We start from the raw sequence: 22,455 nt of genomic DNA, 5'->3' as shown, positions 1-22,455 counted from the left end.
AAGGAGCGGGGGAGAAGAAGGAAAAAAAAAATGCTTCTGCATTCTACTTATTTCTGGGAATTAAATAAGCTGACAAAGTATTTTTGCTAATGAACACAAAAGAACCTGAAGGTGTTGCCAGCATGTAATAGCTAATGACAGCATAAGAGCATCAGTTCAGGCCAAGACCGAAGCCAGAGACAGCAAAAGCCCAAGCAGAAAATTTTAAGGTCAGTCCAGGTAAAATTCATTTCATAATGAAAGAAGACAAATGTACAAGACACCTACTCTTAACTGACAGAATCCAGTCAGTGAATTCAAAGTCACTTCTAAACTCAAAATTGTAAAGATTGCTTCAGAAGATACAGTTGCAGAATATGCCAGATGAAACCTATTTGGCCCACTGCAGCAACTGCTACATGACAGCAGATCAGAAACCAGGAGCAGCAGGACAAGTACTCCTGGGAGTATTTGAGCCAAGTCACCTCCTGCGGTCAAGGTTGGGCCCACATGACAACCACTGGTGCTCAGCACTGCAGTCACAGCAGACTGAGCCAGCAGCAGAGCATCAGGGCAGCATGAATGGGAAGCACCTAACACTGCACTGTGTGTCGTATCTACAGTACACTTATTTATACTTAAAGAACAGCAGCCACCACCACTGACATTTGCACCAGCGATTGGAACTGCCACCACCATCTTTAGAGAGGCACTTTGTATAAGACATGTCAGTAAACAAATTAACAAGTGGGAATGGGTTATGCATCCTTGCTTGACAGAGTGACATATGTGACAGCTTCACTCAGGCTCTGCATGAAGAAACAGGCTCAGAGAGTAATAAAGATTGAGCTTTGACCAGTTAAGTGTTAATAATATCTGACACACATGGATGAGGATTAATCAGGGAGTTGTCAGGACTGTTATAATAATAGCTGCTTGAAATGCTGTTCAGTGGGAGGGATTCTAAAAATGAGAATACATTCACTTAATATATTGCAGTGCTTGCTTTAAAATTAATCATGAATAATCATTAGAAGGCTTCTGCTTGTAGGGAGGGAGTATTTCACATGACCCAGATGCTGGCTGTACATCTCCACAGATGGGATTATAGCTCTCTGGTATCTAATAATGAGAGCTCTGTTTCAGCCTTGTGCCTTTTATTTCACTCTTGGTCTAACTGCAGTGGCAGTGAGAAAGTTCACCAGCTTTAGCCAGCAAACATTTTGATATTGCTGGGGTTGAATAAAACTATGATGTACATACAAATGTGCATGTGGGAGGTTGTCAAAGACGTCCACTGGAGACAAAACTGACTTCTGCCTGCGGAAACCTTTTTTCTGCTGTGTTGCAATTCTGTTTCCTGCATTCAAACACAATGCAGTAATGTTCTTAGTGCTGTGCTTAATTTTAAGTACCTGGATAGTCTGATTAAGGCAGTGTTCAATTGCTTAAAGTTGGATTTGTCAGGATGATTCAGTTGCTTAAAATTAAATTATGCATACAATTATCCTGGTAAAGAGCTCTCTCTTTTTCAGTCCTGTGAGTAGTACTGCATCCAGAAATGCTGTTGATAGTAACAATAAAGCATCCAAAAATGACAGAATGCAGCTGAATACTTTTTTCGTAACAAAAGTTCAATGGTCAATGAATGCTGTTACATCTCAAATCAAGGTTAAACAAAACTAACTGCAGGATAATAATGCAGAGGAGTATCCCAAATTTTTATTTTCTTCCATTTTGACTCTGGTACCCTGATTACATTGCTTATCTTGGTTCCTTCCCTTTGAGATTACCATGTAAGACCTCCTAGAGACAGACTAGAGTTACTTCTAGTCTACTACTAACACCAAAAATGCAGCAAAAGGCTTATATTCTTTCCTATTAGAAAAAAAAAAAAATCTTTCTTATCATAGTTGTTCTCTCCTAAAAATGAATGGAGAGACAGCACTATTTCAATTTTTTCTTCCTTCTGTTGTAGTCGGGTACCAACAGACTCATTGCCCCTTTAATCTGTAGGTAAGTATCAATATTCATGAACACAACTTCTATTTAATAATTAATTTAAGGACAAATACTGCTTAGATATGGTAAGTACTTGAACTTCTAATATGCACCAAGGTTAAATACTTGTCAGAAATACCTCATGTTCTCACATCTCAATTACCTCTCAGGAAACAGAAAGAAAAAGATTTTTCAGTCACATCAAAATGTTTTGCCTATAAATTTGTAGTATTGAATTCACAACAGACAGGTTTCTATATGCTATACAACAATGTATAGAATATACATATATAGAATATATAACATATACAACATATGTTATACGGCCTTTTCAACCACAGGGATGTAAGCTGTTGATCAGTGTAAATGGCACTAACTTCTCTATTTGTGAACTTTACACGTGCTACATAGGTACAGTGATGGTATCTCTGAAAAATGTCAGTAAGCAGCACCAGAGTGTAATTTAAGTTAGAAGCCAACAGCAGTCTTTGGCCACACTGAAATTCTCCATCTCCCCAAGAGGTGGCTTTTAATTTCCAGGTGGCTTCATCACTGTTTATGATGGTTTGCTTCTATTTTTTTTTCTTTCTTTTTTTTTTTTTTTTTCCTTTTTTCTTTTTTTTTTTTTTTGTTGCTTCTGGAGGAAGGAGGGTTTTCTATTCCTAGCCTGCTGTGGTATGCCTTGCATTGAGGGATCTGTAATTATTCAGTCTGCATTTCCTGCTGTGCTGCAGGTGAGGGTATATTTCTGGAAGTGGCAGCAAAGTCAGCTTTTATTCAGTCCAATTTTACTCTATTAGGTTTTTTATTCATTAAATGCGTCTTGACGATGTCCCATCCATCCATTTCCCAAAATAAAGGAAGTTTTCCCTATGTGATCATGCAACTGGCCTTAGACTGCTTTCTTCTTCTGTTTACACACATTATTGAGAGGTTACATACAATGTCTTTGCTTGGAAGATACTGGAAAAACTTCAAAGAACTGAGGGAACACATGGGGTCCTTCAAATCCAGCTTGGACTGGGCATTTTGTCAAGGGATAGACCAAAGTCCTATAACCAAGCCAAGATTCAGAGAACGAGCGAGCTGTGAAAGAACAGATTGACCACGATGCTTTGCTCAGAGGATGCTCATGGATTGCTTTTGAGGTCACCCACACCAGGATGTGTTCCTTGACTCCTCATCTACACAGCGGCAGACAGCACCAAGATCTCTAACTGTGCCCAGGGTGATGCACCACAGACCTGTCTTTTCCACCAAAATCTCAGACCCACGTTTTTTGCCTCTATGCATGTTATTTACACAGTTCTTCATCTACATTAAGCATTGTTGAGGTCATTTTTTGTTACTAAGCCTCAATACTCAAGGATCTAGCCTGATACCTGCACTTTAACACTGAGGTTCACAGAGCTGGTAAAGTATCCAGGAGGTGCCCTTTGCAGGATTTGTCACTTCAGACTAAATCACTTACCCTCGATTATGTTTACCCAACTATAAAATAGGGGCAATAATACTTATTTTTCAAAGATGATATGAGGCTTATTAATGCTTGTTTAAGTGCTTTGTTATGCTTGAATGGAAAAGGAAATTATTATTATAATTTTAAGTGAAGCTTAATTATAAAACTGTTCACATAAGCGTATTAGAAAAAATTAATTCTGAATCGCAAGCCAGCAATTGCTCACTCTTAAAACAGTATGAGATGATTTTATATGCATCTTGCTATCACTAATCCCCTCTTCTCTAAATCCTGCATTTGTTTTCCATATTACAGCTAAGAAGAGGCAACATGCAAATTAAATTTAGTGCCGAATCAATCAAGAAACAACACCTAGTAACATATTTGGTGACCTGTCATCACTGGAAGCCTCAAAAAAAATAGTCTGCATACAAAACCGTTGTGTTTGCTATATACTAAAATAAGCTACACATATTATCATCTCTGGTACAAACTCTAATCTGGAAAACAGGCTAATTTACTTCTCCTGAGAGCTGGGCCTGTTCAGCCTGGAGAACAGAAGTCTGGAGCCTTCTGTACCTAAAGGGACTACAAGAAAGTTGAAGGGAGACTTTTTATGGGGTGTAGAGTTATAGAACACGAGGGGATGCCCTTAAACTGAAGAAGGTACACTTAGATTAGATATCAGGAACAAATTCTTTACTGTGAGGGTAAGTCACTGGCCCAGGTTGCCCACAGAATTTGTGGATGACCCATCCCTAGAAGTGCCAGGCTGAATGGGGCCCCTGAGCAGCCTGGTGTAGTAGGAGTTCCAGGGAGCTTGGAACTGGATGATCTTTAAGGTCCATTCCAAACCAAACCATTCTATGATTCTACAAAGATCAAGTTGCCAAGTTACCAAGATAACTTAAAATTTGCAATAAGATTCTCTCACAAATTTGCAAATCCTAGACAGCACAGTTCTTCCTTTAATCAAACAACAATATGAAATCCTTTAAGTGGCTTGCTTAGAAGACAAGTCAGGACTTACAAAAGTACATAATACTGAAGATTATAGAGTTGTTGAACTGAAAGAACTAAGAAAAATAATTTGCTTTTACCTGCCATAATATATTTGTCAAAACAAATATCACTTCAAATCATAACACCCAAATCTGCAAATATGTTCTATGAGTTTAAGCTCTGACATTTACACAATGTATACAAATAAAGGCAGAACTCCAGGGTCATTTCCAGACAATAAACAGAAAGATAATAATCTCATTCCATTTCACCCAACCCTGTCACCAACTTGTACTTCAGAGGCTCACCAGAAGAGGTAAATAAACATAAAATCTGTTTATATAAGGCACTGCTCATAAAGTTTTCAAAAAGAGGATAAGTATTTGATGCTAAAACAAAGTGCCTTTATAAAAGCTCCTCTAGAGCTTGGGGCTTGTGCTGCTCCCTCCCCAGAATTGCCGTGTCTGGGAAGGCAATGGTGGTTCCCATGATTACAAAAAAAATAGGCACTGCATGCTGGGTGGGGGGGTAGGTCCTGTGTGAAGCAACAATGACAAAAAACAAAACAAGACAACCAAAAAAATCCCTAACAAAACAAAAACAACCCCAAAATGTATATCCAGCAAAATCCAACACTTGAGATGAGGAGAGGCATCCAATACTGTCCAGTATTAACCCGAACCAAATGTCTGTATCAACAAACAGGATTTGAGCAGAACTGAAGGAGACATTAATTCTTCACCAACGAGACTATTTAATCTAAATTAAATTTTTAAAGGTTAAAAAACAAGGCTTAAAGGAAACACAGCTCTCCAGATTTTCATCAGGAGTAAGAGAACGATCAGTAAAATCAAGTGATTTCAGTCAGCTGTGGCCATCATGTGTGGTTGGACCTTGCCCTGGAAGAAGGCAACACACAGTAGAGTGCCACCACAATTCCCTCCCCACTGCAGTACGCTTGGAGCATCACCTCACATGCCACTCCCAACAGCCCTCCCCAAGCACAAGATGAGAGAGGGGGAAATGGAAAACTAGGAGAGTAAATACATCAAAATTATTTGATAGAACAGCCTATACGATGCCTTCTAGACAAAGGGAAAATAAGAACAGTTGCAACAGTAAAGCCTCAGTAGTGACAGGCCTCTGACAGACCAGTGAGCACGAACAATGTCACAGAGCTACAGCAGACTGCTGCTGCTGAAGCAACCAGGAAAACTCACAGTTAAGGACCAGCATTTGCCTGTTTCTCTCTGTACCTGTGGCTTGTCTCCTCCCCTTGATGATATTTCAGCCACAATTTATTCAGAAAGCCACAAGGTTATCCACTGGGTTGCGGGTTCCTCCCTCCTGCATGTAGCCATGGTGTCCTTATGACAACTTCCCATCTTCCAGAGAACTTAGTTGAAGGCAAAGGTTTTGCCAATTTGGAACCACCATCAGTGACAGACACTTATATTTTCCTACTCCTAACTTTATTAACAGATTGAAGTCGTAGTTTGGATGAATAATTCAAATTCTGGTAACGAATTGCACTTGTTCTCTTGGCAGATTTTTCCCACGGCATTTGCTCGTCCTACCAACCAACTTCAATGACAAGGGCTTCATGTCATATTAGCAGCAGGCTTTTTCTGCCCTCTTATGCAAACACCCTTTGCATTGTCCTCCATGACTCTGGGTTGCAGGTTCTGCAAGCATAGCACACTTGTCAACTAGACTTATTGAATGTTTAACAAACCCTCACTGACTATGTGAAAGTCTCCTGCAAAAAAATTGCAGGATGTCACGTACAGCATCCAAACCTGGGCTCCAAGAAAAACTCTGTCAAAGTTGCTGTCCTTTGTTTTTGCCCCACACCATCTTCCCTTTCTCTTCTCCTTGTTTTTTAATCCTTCAACTACAATACATCTCAATAGCAAGCATGGTACTCTGCAAACAAACACACTTACTTACCATATGCAAGGACAAATCAATTCATTCAGTGACTTGATTTTAATCCTGAAAAGCCAGTTATGATTTACTACATATTCTATTTATTTAAAAAAACAAGTCTAACAAGCCAATGCAAATATGTAATGCTGATGATGCACTTTGCTAGACAATTAAGCCATAAAATTCTATAGCACTGAAAATAGCACAAAATACCACATGCACAAAGAGGCCAAGTTCTGTATCCTGAGGAAACAGCTTTGTATTCCATAAATTTACAGCATTTTATATCTTACAAAAAAAATTACAGCAAACCACAGCATTACAGGTTTCCACCCCCAACCACCATTATGTGTGTTACATGGAAGCCATCACTAAAAGGCTGATATTTAGCATGAAAAAAATAACTGAGTATAAAGACTAAGCGCCAAAACAGGAGTGCAATACCATTTTCTGATGGTAAATTTGAGCAATTTAATGGCAGCATCTGCTCTTTTTGATAAAGAGGCAGATGTATTTTGAGCCTCGCCCTAAGTGAATGAAAATGATTACATCACTTACTAAAGAGCAGTATTTTACAGAAACTCATAATGCCAAACCTACAATGAAAATCTTATTCATTCTGATGACTTACTAGCCTAGCAGAAGCTTTGAGCCCAAATATTTCTTTTTACTATAAGAACAAAGTGATTCTCTGCATGAATTTCATGTTATCCATCTGCAGTATTACATAGTATTGGAGATGGAATACTGGCTTAAATCTCTCTTGACACCATTATTTATTTTCCTGCATAGTAATAAAAAGCAGAAAGTTTTATTAATGTACAACCACGAAATGTACCAAGAGATACTCTAATACTATTCACCATGAATATAGATTAACATTTTAGGGTTTATGGCTAGTTATATATTCATTAAAGTTACTGTAAACAATATCAGATGGAGGTGAAATAAACATGAAAAAGCTCTCCATGGGTTTAGATATACTCATCACAAAGCTCCTCATGTGCTCATTAAGTGCAATGATGTAACACATATAAATCCAACATAATGACACAGTTAAACATAAGTCTTCCTTTGTTTGAAACTCATTCTACCTCTATCTTGCTACATCTATCCCAGTTCTGCCTCTATCTGGCTGCTGAGCGAGTTATCTTCACATGTTTGTCCTTCAGAGCAGTGATACACAGTCCTTCCAAACTGCAGCTCATTGCTCCAACGCAGAATTCCTGGAGGACAGAAACATTCTTCTCACAGACAAACAGAAGGCATTCATAGCACTCTCTCCCTTAGATAACTCTCAGCTCCAAGTGGAAGCTCTGCACTAGAACATAAGGATCGAAAATAACATAAATTTGAAGTGTCAAAAGCAAGTGCCTCACACATGAAAAAAAAATCAGTAAGATAAAACCTGCAGAACAAAGGTACGCTGCTTTTTTGCTGTCTGATCTCCTTCTTACCCATCCAGAGACAAGGTGCCCAGTGAAATAGCTCAAAGAGCCACTGGTCTGGGTTTACTGATTGAATAACGGAGCATCCCAGGCAAGGAAATCTATTTCATTTCCAGCCTGGCTATTAAACAGCCTCATCACAACCAAGCTCTTCCAGGTAGAGACTTGCTTGTCTGAACTTGCTCTGTATCTTTAGGCTGAGTTTTCCTCTCAGATTTTAATTTTTATGGTATTGTTTTGAAGATCATTTAACCTTCTTTCAAGTTTTTAATATCACATTTACTAATCACCTTGAGCTGTACTAGACACAAAACAAGTCTGTAGATATAACCCAAAATCATGCTGTTGCTCTTCTGAGCATTTAACACAGTATTACTTCGAGTATCTGTTTTTGGAAACATCCACCAAACCTTTTCAAGATAGTTTCTAACACAGAGACAGCAAAAGATGAAACTACAAAGCAATTCATTTGAAGAAGACCCGACACTGAGAAGAAACAGGTGGTGGAGGCAGAGGAGGTACAACAGTTTTGTCAGTAAGGTGCAGAAATAACTCGATTCTGGAATATGTTTTTAATACAAGCAGGTTCTAAGGGAAAATACTGGTAATCCTGATGGCTGAAATAAAAAGAGCAAGCTTCCTTCTCTACATCCCTCCAAAAGTTCTGAATGGAATCCAAACCAGAGTTCTGCTGACCTCTGCAGAAAGATCCTGCATGCAGAGAACTGTGTTAGTTGTGAAAATGACATGTATTTTAACACAGTGCTTAAACTGCAAAGTTAAAAAAGAAGCAGTGTTTATCTAGAGCAGCAAGAAATGGAGTAGGTGGTAGAACAGAAGTAGCTCACATCACAAGATCAGGATCAGCTTCAATTGGGCTTTGTAAGCCAGAAGGATGGGTAGGAAAAACCTGAGGCTTGATGACCCCAAAGTCTGTATGAGGCATCACTGGGGAAGGGAAGAGGCGAGCAATGCTAGGTCAGGCTGCTGGATGAACACAGCTTTTGTGAAATAGCATTAGGCCACTGCAGGGCTATTGGTTTATCTACTGACCCAAGCTTTTATTTTCTTTCTTTTTGATTGGAACTGACCTTTTAAAGGTCATCTAGTCCAACCCCCTGCAATGAGCAAGGACATCTTCAACCAGGTTGCTCAGACCCTCATCCACATCAATCCTAAATGTTTCCAGGATAGGGCATCTATCACCTCTAGGCCACCTGTTTCAGTATCTCACTACTCTCATAAAAAAAACAGAACAAACTTCTTCTTTATATCTGCTCTAAATTGACCCTCCTTCAGCTTAAAACCCCTTGTCCTGTTGCTACAGCCCCTACTATTAAGCAACCCCACCTTTCTTAGAAGTTCCTTTTAAGTAAGGGCTCTTCCCTTGGAGCCTTCCTTTGTCCAGGTTGAAGCACCAGTAACTCAGCCTTTCCTCACAGGAGAAGGGCTGCCTCTCTCTGACCATCTTTTTGGCCCCTGGGCCTGCTCCAACAGGTCCATGTCTGTCATGTACAGAGGACTCCAGGTGTGGTCTCATCAGGGAGGAGTAGGCTTGCTAATTAAACTGATGTCTGCTTGCAGATGATTAAAATTAGCTCACTGAACAAAGTTTCTTTGCAATATTTCCAGGTGTGAGGTTCAGAGGTGAAATTCATTTTAGTAATCGTCATTACATTGGATTTTGTTGCTGGCAGTCAAATCCTGACAGAAGATTTAGAATATAGTAAATGTGGCTCTCTCTTTTACTTAAAACCCAATAACAATCATTGTAAGGTATAATGGGCTACTGTTTGATTTGTGCGCTCTAGGGTCTCCAGGGAGTAATTTTATGCATAATATTTTTTGTTGTTTTAAAAACTTCCCCAATTGCCTTCATCCTGTTAGTTAAAGAAGCATCTGCCTTCACGCTGTTCCCTTGACCCCACCAAGATGTGCTTGGTTCTACATCTTTTTGATTTTCAGAGAAAACCTTAACAACGAGATGCAAAGGTGGCCTACAAGCCCGCAAAATCAAAATAAACCAGTTCAAAGTCTGAAGATTTCACTGAAGGCTTTTGAATACTTCAGTTCTGACAATACTACTTCCCATGTCACAGTTTGAGCTCCATGCTCTGTTGACAGCCACACACATAACCTCAACTAACAATTGCCACATCTGCCCAAAAAAGCCAAAACCAAGCAGAAATCCTTGTCTTTATTTTTTTCAAAATTCCCAAAAGAAAAGCACAGAATTGCACTATAGGTTTGTAGATTGAGGACTCTATGTATCACCTTCCAAACACTTTATGAAAGGGTTTATAGATCATTGCTGTTTGTACAACCACGTGGGTACTTTTTGACAGTGTTGTGTCATGGAAGACATCCATCATACTCTTTTCACACAGCCTGGCAGATAAAAAAAATTAATTTTAAGTACAACAGCAAATCAAGCATTCATAATGCCACAAAAACATTTATATACATGCTGATGACTAAAATCTAACATAAAATTAGTGCAGGAATTTAAGTGGTATTATGATTCACAATTAAGCTATGCAGATCTTTTTCAGGAACATCTCTCAGAGAGAAGTTTTCGTTTCAAGAAAACCAGCATTAAAATGTAATTTTAATTTTGTTGTAAATTTTATTTTGACTTGCCCTTCAAGTTCCTGTTTAAAGAGTTGGAGTCAATTTTTAAACACTATCTCTGCATTTTCGGTGGGGAATCACATATAGAGTACTTGAACTAGGCATGAAGCAGTGAAGTTAAAAACTATGAAAACAGACAAAAAACTTAGTTCAGAGAAAAAACTGCTTTGAGAATACAGAACAGGAACATTTGGATACCATTTTAGGTCATTATTTCACCTGGTTCTGATGTGCAACCAAGACAAACCATCCTGTCCACTCCATGAAGAGCAGGGTAATTAATTCCACCCTGCCTTCTCTTGTGTGCTCTATTTCAATCCTAACAGCCTATAAATCAAGAAGATCCTCCCATTCATCTCTGCTTTCATGCAGTGTTGGCAGGCCAAACTGGAGAGCACTGACACCTGCTCCAAGGAAAGTAGCCGCACTAGCTGGATACCTAATTGGAACTAGACTTTTAAACAAAGGCAGTAAGGAAGCACATCAGAAACTCTCTGTAATCCCAGTGAAAGAAGGCCCTGCCTTCCAAGGTCCGTTCAACCCAAACCATTGTATCACTCTACCTGCTGCACTGGTCTAGATAAACCAGCTCAGGATAGTAACCATGCTAACACAAGGCTACACGCTCCATAAATTACTCCAGAGCCAGCTGGATAAATATTACCTTTAGCCAAGACTCCGTATCTGCTAGGAACAGAACATTTTATCACAGTACTATTATACATTTATAGTATTTTCAAAACCGCTGCATTTTTAGAGTGGGTTCACACAAGAAATGTTTTTTGTTTCCCAGAGTGGGAGTAATATCTACACCCAACAACACTTTTTAAAACAAATAAAATCCCAGCATTTTCAATGCAACCAGAACTTGATCATCAGACTGAACATCTAGAAAAGAGCTCATAAAACACATGCTGGGCAAAAAATGGTGAATTAGGAAATATAACTTTTAAGACAAAGAAACAATTTCTATCCCCCAAAAGTAGTCAGACTTCCAGAGTATGGGAGGACACAACAAGAGAAACATTGGTGATTACTTATCTTGTTCTTACTTTTCTTCTCCAAATATTTAGCTAATGGCCACTGAGGACAGAAGCCTTTTCTAGATGGATTTTTCCTGTAAGACTAATGGCTGCTCTTATATTCTTATTCTTCTTTAAAGTGATTAAAAACTGTAAGCCTCAACAACTCTGATTTTTATAAAACTAATCCAGAGCTATTCAACATCCAACAGCTCAAGAATGCCTACTTAATAATTACATCTCCTCAAACTCTTCACTGGTGAATTGCTCTTATTAATTCTGCCAGGAATTTGAACATATTAAGAATGCACAAATACTGCACCAGGCCTGCAGCATTCTCTCTCTTCTTGCCAACCTTCAGTCTGCATCCAGTGCAGGAAGGATACCAAGTGCTGTACATGAAGGTGTGGATGTACAATGAGTTTGAATGACCTCTGGATAACCTCACTCTTCTGGACAGTCCACCACTGTGCATTTTTGCCTTTGTGCTTTCACTTGCCTGCCACTCTCCATCCCAACACACAATAGTGGGGAGAGAAGGAACACGACATTAATGTCATACTCGCTGCATTGCTCTGATAACCCTGTACACATTTTCAGCTTCTTTCACTCCCTTTTATAGCTGGGAAATGACTGCCCAAGAGCTTAAAGCTGCTAACCTAATGCCTGTACAGCAGTTGGCACACTGCAGCCTTGAGCCAACTCCACCTAAATCCTCATGCGGGGAGCAGGAATGCAGCAGCTGATGCTGCCAGCACTGGGGGTGCTCCTCTCTACAAGAGCAACACTCCTCACCCACAGTGCTCCCCATTCTTTCCAATACACACCATAGCAGAGGAAAGGTGAGCAGAGGAAAAGCCGGCAGTACTACATGGTATACCCAGGTTTCTGCTCCTGTTGACAAATTGTGAGAAAGAAAGGCACTTTTGATAAGGACAGGCCACAAAGAAATAGGCACAGAGACACACCACACTGACAAGCCTTGAAGAGGAAGCAGGCAAAACCTTTTGCCCTGTGGTCACAAAATACTTCCCACCACTTTATATAATATGGGTTTGCATGCCATGCCTATTAGCAGAGCTGAATTTACTGCTGTCTTGGTCTCTTTTCCACCTTTCCGCTGGCACCATTCCGGGTGCTTTTTGTTATTGATTTGGCATTTCCATTTATTTTTCTGCAGGCTATTCAAATTATTTTAATACAGCTCATAAGAATCACACTGGAAAACTACTCAAAGGCTCAGAAGATACTTGTCTGACATTCTACTCCCATATTCCACAGCAATAGTCCTGGATATTCTCCATAAGGTTGGAAGAGGAGACTGCCAAATACTGAACTGGCCTGACAGGTGGTTCACAGCTATTTTTTCCACCAGGAACTCAAAAAATACAGAAGACACAAATATTTCATGGGATATATTCACAGGTCACGCCTGACACAGGAAAGCATTAAGCTCATAAATTAAGCTCACTCCTTTTCAGTGAGTGCAGACTGACATGCGGCAGAATAAAAGCATTTGGTCCAGCAGTATTCCAAAGCAAAACTAAACAACTGCAGACACCAGGAACTTGAATTTTTTAGATAAATTTTATTTTCATTTTTTAAATGCAAATAGCTTGACTTTTGCTGGGCCTGTTCAAGCTACTGGGGGAATACAGATATAGATACAGCACAAGGTATGTCTGTGTCTTTACAGGCATTAGAAAGACACCAAATCTTCACTTTCCAAATAAATAAAAAATATTTTTCTAAGACTATCTGTCCCAAAAGCCTAAGACCCGTGTTACATGATGTCAAAAATCCAGTATACCATTCAGGAATAATCTTGGTGGGAGGGCTGTGCATTTTTGAACCCTCACTCTTTCATATACTCAAGCTTCATTTTTTTCAGTAATATAAACAAAAAGCCTGCATTTTATTAAAAGAAAGCTCGTAGTTTCTCACATGTATGTGATACTTAGCCCAGAGCATTAAAAAAGCCCAAATACTGCAAGAGTTGACAATGCTAAACTTCAATACAATTTAATTAAAATACCAATCTTAGGGGCTGTAGGAATAGCTAAAGATAAAACAAGGATGGAGGGAGAAGGGATATGAATCAGAATAAGAAGTAATAGCATTAATCCACATAATGTTATCTGAGTTTAAAGGGGTGTGAAAACACTCTGCAAAACAATATCCTGAGCAGACAAAAAAGAAAATCCATATAAAGGAAAAACAGATAATCAACAAAAAAAAAAAAAAAAAGAAGCAAAGGCAAGAAAATTCCCTTTATGGGCATTTCCAGTGAAGTTTATTGAAATAAAAGGCCATGAAGTGGTTCCATTACAAAGTCTGTAAATCAAAGTGAAGATCTCGGCACTTTCTGGAAAAAGTCCAACCCCCTTGAAAAATAGAGAAGGTGAGCAGCTGAAGTGTTGAGTATTAGAGGTCACTTCTGGAAAACCTTTGTTTGCATGTAGCTGATCACGTGACAAATAGCTTTTGGAAATAGACTCAGGCAACAGTCCTCCAAGGGGAAATATGTTGCACATTACATCACCATCATCAGTAACAGGTAATAAATTTTTACATTTATCATATGCAGCAAATTTAATATGAACAGGGTTTTTCTATTAGGCAGAGGAGCAGAACACAAGTTGCACAGAGAAAATTGTGCTCTGAGTTCCTTTGATTTCTCTTTGTGCACTTAGCACTTACACAATGATGAACATAAGAGAAACCAACACGATGTTCCAAAAAAAAAGTGACTGTAGTAGCAAGATACCAAGCCAAGACACTACAAAATAGAAAGATCCTCAAATGTTTTTTCCAAGCACTTAAAAAACCCCCAAAATTCCTTTATCCCAGGTACTTTGCTTCTCTGCATAGATGTATCAAAGCCTCCCTCTCACATGACTTCTAATAAAATTATTAGCTCAGCTTTTCAAAATACCCATCGCCCACAGCACTAACCTTACTTTTTTGTTAAGCAAAATATCCCAGGTTTTTTCCTTACTTGTTCTTTTCTGTGATGAATATTGACAGGTACTTTCATTCTCCAAATGCTATTTTTCCTGACCATTTTTTAATGTTTTTGGACAGCTAATCCAGCAACTTTGCTAATTATATGCTAATTTTTAGATGTGGTTTCTGACTTCACATACAAGTTCTACAGTTACAAAGCTTGTGTTTTCATCCTCAGAAATTGCTGAATGCAAAATAAAGCTATATGATCGAAGTGTCTGCCTTAACAAGCACTATTAACTGGAGAGAGCTCAAACCCCAAATTTCAAACTGCATTTGCTACACACGTTTACAGGACTGCATGCCTAGTTCCTACACATACAAAGCTTTAAATACATGCTGAAGGGTTGTATTATATGCCTGAACACACCTACAGATGTTTTTTGTGGAGCTGTTACCTCAGAACAAGACCTTAAAGTCCTTAATTTCTGTTAAACATATTTAACTAATTTTTCTTATTAATGTTATGTCAGCTGGGAGGAAACTTCTCAAGCAACTCTCTCCCTGTGACATATCTGAGTTCTTTTGACACATTTCATATGGTGTTTCTGAAACCCTGGTGTTTGCACTGATTTCCTACCCTAAAATCTAAATTGGGAAGAACAAAGCTGGAGGAGATGACTTAGATGTGCCCTGAACTCTGGAAGTACCCTGAACAGAGCCATTGGTGCATGCTTGAACACCACACAGCAATATCAATAGCTGCAACACGATAATAAAGACATCTTGGTGACCTGAGGGACAAATGATCAAGTCCCAGTGCTTGTACTCAGCAGTACCACTGTGTTCCAAAATTAGCACTACATACACTACTACATGCAAAATCACCAAGAGTGGGGATTATCATCAGCCGGCTTCTCAAGAACGATTTTTCTACTTATACAGCAATTTTAATAATGTTAATGGTGAGAGGAACTGGGCTGCCACGACTATCAGCTAATTACATTAACATGTACTAAACACCATAAAAATCTCATGCAATGTCTGTTTAGCAACTGTTCATCATGGACATGTTAACAAAATCCTTTATTCGCACCACTCCATCAACTACTATAAATCATATATACTTTGCTGTTGCCAGCCTCTTCCATTATCTACAACTAGCAGGTTATCTGTGTGCTCCTCAGCACAGAAACTAAAGTAAAATAATATTAATTAAAAAAAAAAAAATTCATATGGTTTCAGGCTTCATTATAAATTCAAAAGTCACCCAGACCCGTTCATACACAAAAGGCTCAGTGTCACAGTTTCTAAAGCCTACACATGAAGCCAAGATGAAGGCTGTCTTGCTAACTAGAATTACATTAGGACAATAGGCCTTAAAAGTCATAAGAAGTTAAAAATATCGTAGTAATAAAGAGAGGTTATTAAGTTCTACATAAATGTTTTGCTTCCACTGGATGTCCACAAGTCAAGGATGTGAGCATCCAGACTGTGACTCCTCATGCCACAAATCACTGTCCATGTCCAGTGTATGTCTTCTCCCCTCGGGAAACCCTTTAGATTCCAACACAAATTCTCTCAGTGGATAAGTAGGCCCTGCTTTCTGCCACTCATCTCACTTCAAAGCAGTCAAACTGCTTTGCAAAGATTTAACTGACACCTGTTTAATTTTTTCAACAGCTTCACCAAGGATGAAAGTGCCACCAGAGCATTCATCTAATCATCCTTAAAATTACCTACACACCACTTCTGCTCACTGGTGAGTGCCTACTACGTGTTTCCATCCCCCATCTACAAGTAAGAGTACTATCTCCTTACAGAAACATTTCAGTGACTTGGAGCTACACCTTATTGGTGTAACAGTTACAAGTTTTGATACCAATTCTATTGAGATTACATGAGAAATCTGAAAACAATTCCCCATTTCCCAAAGGTACACCAAAATCATCCTAAAGAAATTATCAGAATCAAAATGATTTCTGATGGAAGAAATATGCATTGAAATTATTAGCAGACTTAAGATGGTTAAAACTACAGTATTTTTTAAAAGACTATTTGCTTTTCATCACTATTCTCACTATTTTACTGTCCAAGGATAAAGAGACACATCAAAAAAATCTATGAGGACTCCCCACAGTCATCTTCAGTCATCTCAAAGAGAAACAAAGCAACCTTTCCCCCATACCAAATCAAAGAGATGGAAAACATTAGTTACAAAAATTGGTCCAAAATTGTGGATTTTCCAGTAGTGAAACAGATTTTGCCATTTTAAATCATGCTCAGAACCCTGCATGTGTAGGATCTTTTTTAAAATTGTTTTGCTATATTAACACTTCCTCTGAAACAACATTCCAAATATGCTCCATCTGATAACTGTGCAACGCAGGAATTATACTCTTGGAAAACTCATTATAAAATGACAGCATTATGTTAACGTGTACTAAAAATTACTACAAGTTGTAACATTAATGTTCCCTGCCTCCCCCCTCCAAAACAAGAAAAACAAAACACAAAACAAAACAAAAGTAAAAAAAAAAATCAGCATGCACTTGGGCATTAAGCATCTTTTGGCATTTGGCATTTTTTTTGCCAAGAAGTATGATTTAATAAAATAATATATTGTTGACTCACCACAGCATGTGCTATGTTTCATCTATAGGAAATAGTTCAAAGGCATCAACTTCATGCATGGGTTGCCATAGCTGATATTTGAGTCTGGCCTGCTGTTGGTACAGGTTCCTAATACTAGCCCTAAGCACAAAAAAAGAGAAAGAAATATTTGGGGTTTATTTTTCAAGTCTGATTGACACAGAAAATTTCAGAAAACTAAACTAACCTGGAATATCAATAGCTGCACGTTATATAACAAAGACTTTAGATTTTCCTCTGATAATACCATAATGCATCCAGTTCAGGCAGTATCTGTACCATAAATCTCCTTTCTTCCATGCAAAGAAGAAAGGCTAGAGACAGAAAATAATGCAGTATGAAGTGCTGTTTAAATGGGAGGAATGTGTCACAGTTATTCCCCCACCAGCAAAAAAAAGGAAAAAAAAAAAATCAAGGCCTTAGTGCTCAAGAGCACATGGTCAAGACTGTTCAAATTGAAACAGATGGCACTAAGAAAAAAAAATCTTAACTGTCCTAAAATAATTATTTTTGTTTCTATACTATTTATCTTTCTCAGGCCAGATCTTGAATTTTTTCTTTGAAACAAGGAAGAACAGAAACTTTACTTATAACCAGTTGAGATATGTACATAGCCACCTGTCACCAATACCTGGGGATGGAAATTAAATTTGACTTGTGACATGATTAACATCTTTAAAAACTGTGATATGGATACATATAGGCATCAGGAAAGGCCTGTGAATTACTGCTGTTTATCAAATTGGCACCCTCTCAAAAACAAACAGCAAAGCATGTGACAAAAGAAGTTCAACTGACAAAGCCCATGCAGTCAAGAAACTTACAGACAACCTCAAGAATTGGAGGAAAAAGCAAATGCTGTGGTATTAAGATAGTGAATAAGAGAAGGAGCAGTCAAACATGGTGTTCTGGTATCTAAGCACTGAACAAAATTAAGCAATTACTATTAAGTGTAAAGTTTGAACAACATTTTCTTACCCCTGTATCCTAACATGCTTTCAAGTATGTCAGAACTAAAATTTTGTACTAAGCACAGAAAATGAAAAAATCCTCACGAGAAAACAACTACTTAACAAATAAGGGCCCAGCTCAGGCTCCTGAAATCCCACCCTCAAATTACAGTCCCTAATTTGCGGGGTTATTGACCTCTTAGTGTAGAATCCTGGTGAAGCAGCTATTGACTTGACTGGAAGGCTCTTCTGGACTTCCAACTTTTACTGATTATTACAATGTAAAAAGCTCACAGAAGTCTTGAGAGATTCTAACACACCCCAAGATTTGTGTTAGATCGGGTCATAACACACCCCAAATTTCCCATGTTACTGCTGTGATGTGAGCAAGGGGCTACACTCACAGGGTCATCAACATCATTTTGTTCTTAGACAGGAGAAAAACCCAGAACCTGCCTAAAAATACAACAGTTGCATTTCCTTTTTCTTGCTGTAACAAGACACTGTGCCATGCTCCAGGCATAGTCACGAAGATCCTAGCATACACAAAAGCTCATGAATTCACATCTTCTGTGGAAATGAAACTGAGAACATACCACCACCACTAGGGAGTTCATACACCTAAACTTCTACCAAAAGTCTCACTGTATAGAAAACAAATAAGACTGGAAAGTATTGGAACTTGAACTTCCTGTCCTTCTCTTCTAACAACTAGCCAAGACTGATCCTAGAGCTGGCTAACAAAGCTACAGCTATCGGGCTAAAACACAGTAGAGCAGCTCAAGGACAGCTGTGTAGCTTTCATAAACAGTGGACAGGGGACCAGGAAATTCCATCCCATCCCCTGTATGGCTTTTGATCTCTACTTTAATCACTGGTGGCCCTTTTATGAAGGTCATTTTCCTTGCAAGTAGCCTTTAAAACAGTAAGTGTGCAAGAATCATGGAAAAGGGTAGCAGAATAAGAGCACTGAAAGCCAGAACTTATATCTATCTATTCAGTATTGTAGTCCAGTGAAGACTCTCTCCTTTACTCCTGATGACGTAACAGAGCAGAAACTGTGGTGATTCTGCAATCACTAGGCTTTCAGGACATCATTTCTAGTAGTGTTATTATAAGGTCAAAATGTAGTCAGTGGAAAGGGAGGGGCTATGGGTATAGAATGCTTGCCATAAAACAAACAAAAATTTACTTTGATTTGAAAATTTATCAACAAGGTGGTGATATTTTCTGCAGTTTGGAATTGTCCCAGGAACTGAGTAGTATCTGCTGAACAACAGTTTAAGAGATTGCCAATTTTAAAGCTGGAGACCTTTCCCTAAATGCAGCTTTTCTCTCTTCCAAGGCTTAAGAAAATTATGATGTTGTCTGCAAAAGCAGTGGTAAAACCATCCTCCTTTGGGCCTGCTTTAGCCCTTCCTTAAATTGGATGAGTTTTGCAATGAACTGAAAAAACTAGAAGCAAACTTTATGACCTTCTCTAATACCATGGCAGTGAAATTTTGATAACTCTCTCTTTGCTTTCACAAGCCAGATCTGGTACTGTAACACTGTTTGAAGGTATATTGATCCAGTACTGTTAAATCGCTAAAAAACAGCTGCAAACATGCCAGCCACTGACAGTAGGGAAAAAAAATCCAAACCTACAAGAAAACACTCATCCCTGTAGTCTGCTTATAGAACTGTGTCTGTGCACTGAAGGGGCTTTTTAACAATGAGAAGGACATTTTCCAAGCAGGGAGACAGGCAGCTGAAGGTAACTTATTTTTCATGGTAAGTGATTTCTGTCCTTATCCTATTTATGAACACCCTTGTAATCCCAATACTCCTCAACAAAACCATAATTACAGCAGGACCCTGACAAATTATGCATATTCTGAAACAGCAGGAGAGAGCTGTGAGCAAGAGTGCAGTTTATCAAGAGTCAGGAAAAAAGAATATTGTTTAATGACTGAGGTCAAATCACCTTTGTCATTCACATCTGCATCCCTGTAAGACAAAGTCATTAGCTGAGCCAACTGAAAAGGTATTTCTATGCCACCATTCCTAGCAGGAAGAGAGCACACAGCCAGAGGACCACAGAAGAAAATACTGCTCCAGTGTTCCTGACCAGTGATTACACAGCAAAGTACCAAAAGAAGGTTAAAATAGCAGAGGGTTGGTGCACCCCATTTTCCCCAAGGCATGGGGACCGAAGATAGGTTACACGTGAGCAAAGACAAACAGCCCCGTGCAGTACCTACACCAGCCTGCTCTATCTTACCCCTTCTCTTTTTCTGAAGCTGGGCTTGCAGGACAACCTCTGTGTCCTTCACCAAGCTCATTTCAGACTCCTCTGATCACTTACAATATACTCATTTGTGTTTTCCTCCTAATGCATTTCTACTCCACGGCATAATTTCCCTCAAAACTTGTATTTTCACATAGTATTGGTTTGTCCCTATAGAAGTCTCTGGCAAAACTTACAGTGAACATATCAGAGGAGGGGAAGATTGCACTGAGGATATAAGGAAGCTATGCAGCAAAAAGAACCCATGTAAACAAGCTTACAATCCCCCAGCACACGGATGGTGTGAAACATGCCCATCGTGGTTCAGTGGGAGCACTGCCTGCTTATTAAACAATGCTGTAACACTTAATTATCCAAGGCAAATTTCTATCATTTCTAATAATGTCCCTCTGCTGTAAAAAACAAACCCAACATCTCTTCCTATTAGCAGTAGCTGGCAGTAGCTTTTTCGGCCAGAGGATTTCCCTGCAAAGCAACATTGATTTCACTGCAGCATCTACAGATAGTTAATTCTCTTTTGCAAAATAACTGGCCTGTAGCTTGCTGTAAACGCTTCTGAAAGCTCTTGTGGTTCTGTAAAACCCAGTGGGCTGAGTTGTTCACTTGCATCCAAGTAATGTGGAAGAGTGATGATTAAAGGCCACTTTCTTAAAAACAGCCCCCACATCCGACAAGGTTTGTCAAACACTTCCACACACACACACTTTTTTTTTGGCATTCAACCACTCTGCAAAAGGCCAAGACTTCTGTCCCCTGAATGTTCCAGTTCCTTGTCCTTTCTTTATTTTTCCACACTCAAATTGTATATGGCTGTGTATGGACCATATAACCCCCAAAATACCCTCGTTTTTCTACTGAGCTGCAAGCCAAGACACCTCCTTCCCCCCAAAGCCCCCAGGCAGCGTTAGAGGTGATGAGGCTGAGTAAAACCCCACTGTTTACACGAGCCAGCTGGTAAAGCACAGCCACACTCCCATCCACGATGTGCCCCTGCCCTGCTCTCACGGCCACCGGTCACCTACAGCACCCAAACATTAAAGCTCATACACACCCGAACACAGGAAAATGTTGCTTCTCTCGCCACAAAATGGACAGGTGCAGCCTTCTTGCTCCTCTTAGCAGTTTATTTCATTAATCTGTCCCTCTCTCTCTCTCCCTCTCCCCTGCTTTATTATTTTTTTTTTTCCTCAAAGAGCAATCAATATTAGTCACCCCACCCTGCGAAAGCAGTTAGTCAAAGAATATTAGCATCAACCACCTACCATTCCTTGCTTGCGAGCTATTCTCCTCGTCCAGAAACCTTTTCCCCAAACTGCGACTTTAGGTGGTATTTTTAAATCACATTCCAAACAGTGCTGAGGAAAAAAAAAAAAAAGGGCTATTTATAATAATAGGAAAAAAAAAAAAAAGATAAGAGAAAAAAAAAAGAAAAATGATGGGCAGTCGCTTTCAAGGTAAATCACCGTTTTCCTTTCAAGAACTGAATAAAAGCCTGGGGGAGAGGGTAGAAGAGAACAGAAAAAGAGGAGGCAAAATGTCTGATAATAATGAAATAAAAGGGGAGGGGGGGGGGGGAGACTGGCTTGCTGAATCACGCTCTTTCACTGCCTGGAAACCATTGTGCAGCGTGATGCTGGCTGTACCATTGTGGAACCTACCAGAGGAGACAGGCAGAGAGCTTGGGGAATGGGGCTGCTATGGCAACTGAAAGGAGCACACATGACGTCAAAGCACACAGAGGTCTCGCAGGGGGAGGGAGAGAAAAATCTAATCTGCAGCCACAGCTACGGTATCTCCTGGAGAATCAGGGGATAGAGCAGCCTGCAAAGGGAAGCTGAGCAGCCTCCTGTAGCACTTACCAGCAGCAGCAGCAGCTCCTCAGACATCTGCAGTACAGAGAGAAGGTGGTAGCAGCAGTGTGGATCTGCTCTTTTGTTTACATTAGCTGCTATACAAAGGCATAAATGCCCATCACCCTAAGAAAACATACACATCTTTAAAATTCAATCAAGTTGCATGCTTGGGAGAGGGATTTAAAGAAATAATAAAATTACAACACATCTCATCCACGGCTACTGAACACAGCTACTGCTTGAATGAACAAGCAATGCAACTCTTGGAGGTCCTCAGAAGCCCAAGGACCTGC

General features: G+C 39.3%; 1 protein-coding gene across 8 annotated transcripts in view; it reads right to left on the bottom strand.

The window, feature by feature from the left end:
• MAPK10 (mitogen-activated protein kinase 10) overlaps positions 1-22,020 on the bottom strand; it is a 148,484-nt gene extending 126,464 nt beyond the window's left edge. For 2 of the 8 annotated variants that reach the window (XM_048305346.1, XM_048305349.1), the window contains exons 1-2: positions 21,572-21,947; positions 17,052-17,171 (exon numbers count right to left, since the gene is read on the bottom strand). Coding sequence is in view for 3 of the 8 variants with exons in the window: in XM_048305345.1 (XP_048161302.1) it covers positions 21,572-21,574 (3 nt within the window). In the remaining 5 variants the exon portion in view is untranslated. Of the gene's footprint in view, positions 1-17,051; positions 17,172-21,360; positions 21,423-21,571; positions 21,948-21,967 lie in introns of those variants that run through there. The other 6 variants (XM_048305347.1, XM_048305352.1, XM_048305344.1 and 3 more) reach the window with 4 other exon arrangements.
• Between the last annotated feature and the right edge of the window lie 435 nt (positions 22,021-22,455).

Source organism: Corvus hawaiiensis, chromosome 5 (genome assembly GCF_020740725.1).
Source record: "Corvus hawaiiensis isolate bCorHaw1 chromosome 5, bCorHaw1.pri.cur, whole genome shotgun sequence".
Classification (NCBI taxonomy): Eukaryota; Metazoa; Chordata; class Aves; order Passeriformes; family Corvidae; genus Corvus; species Corvus hawaiiensis.
This window is presented reverse-complemented; position numbering and strand designations above follow the sequence as displayed.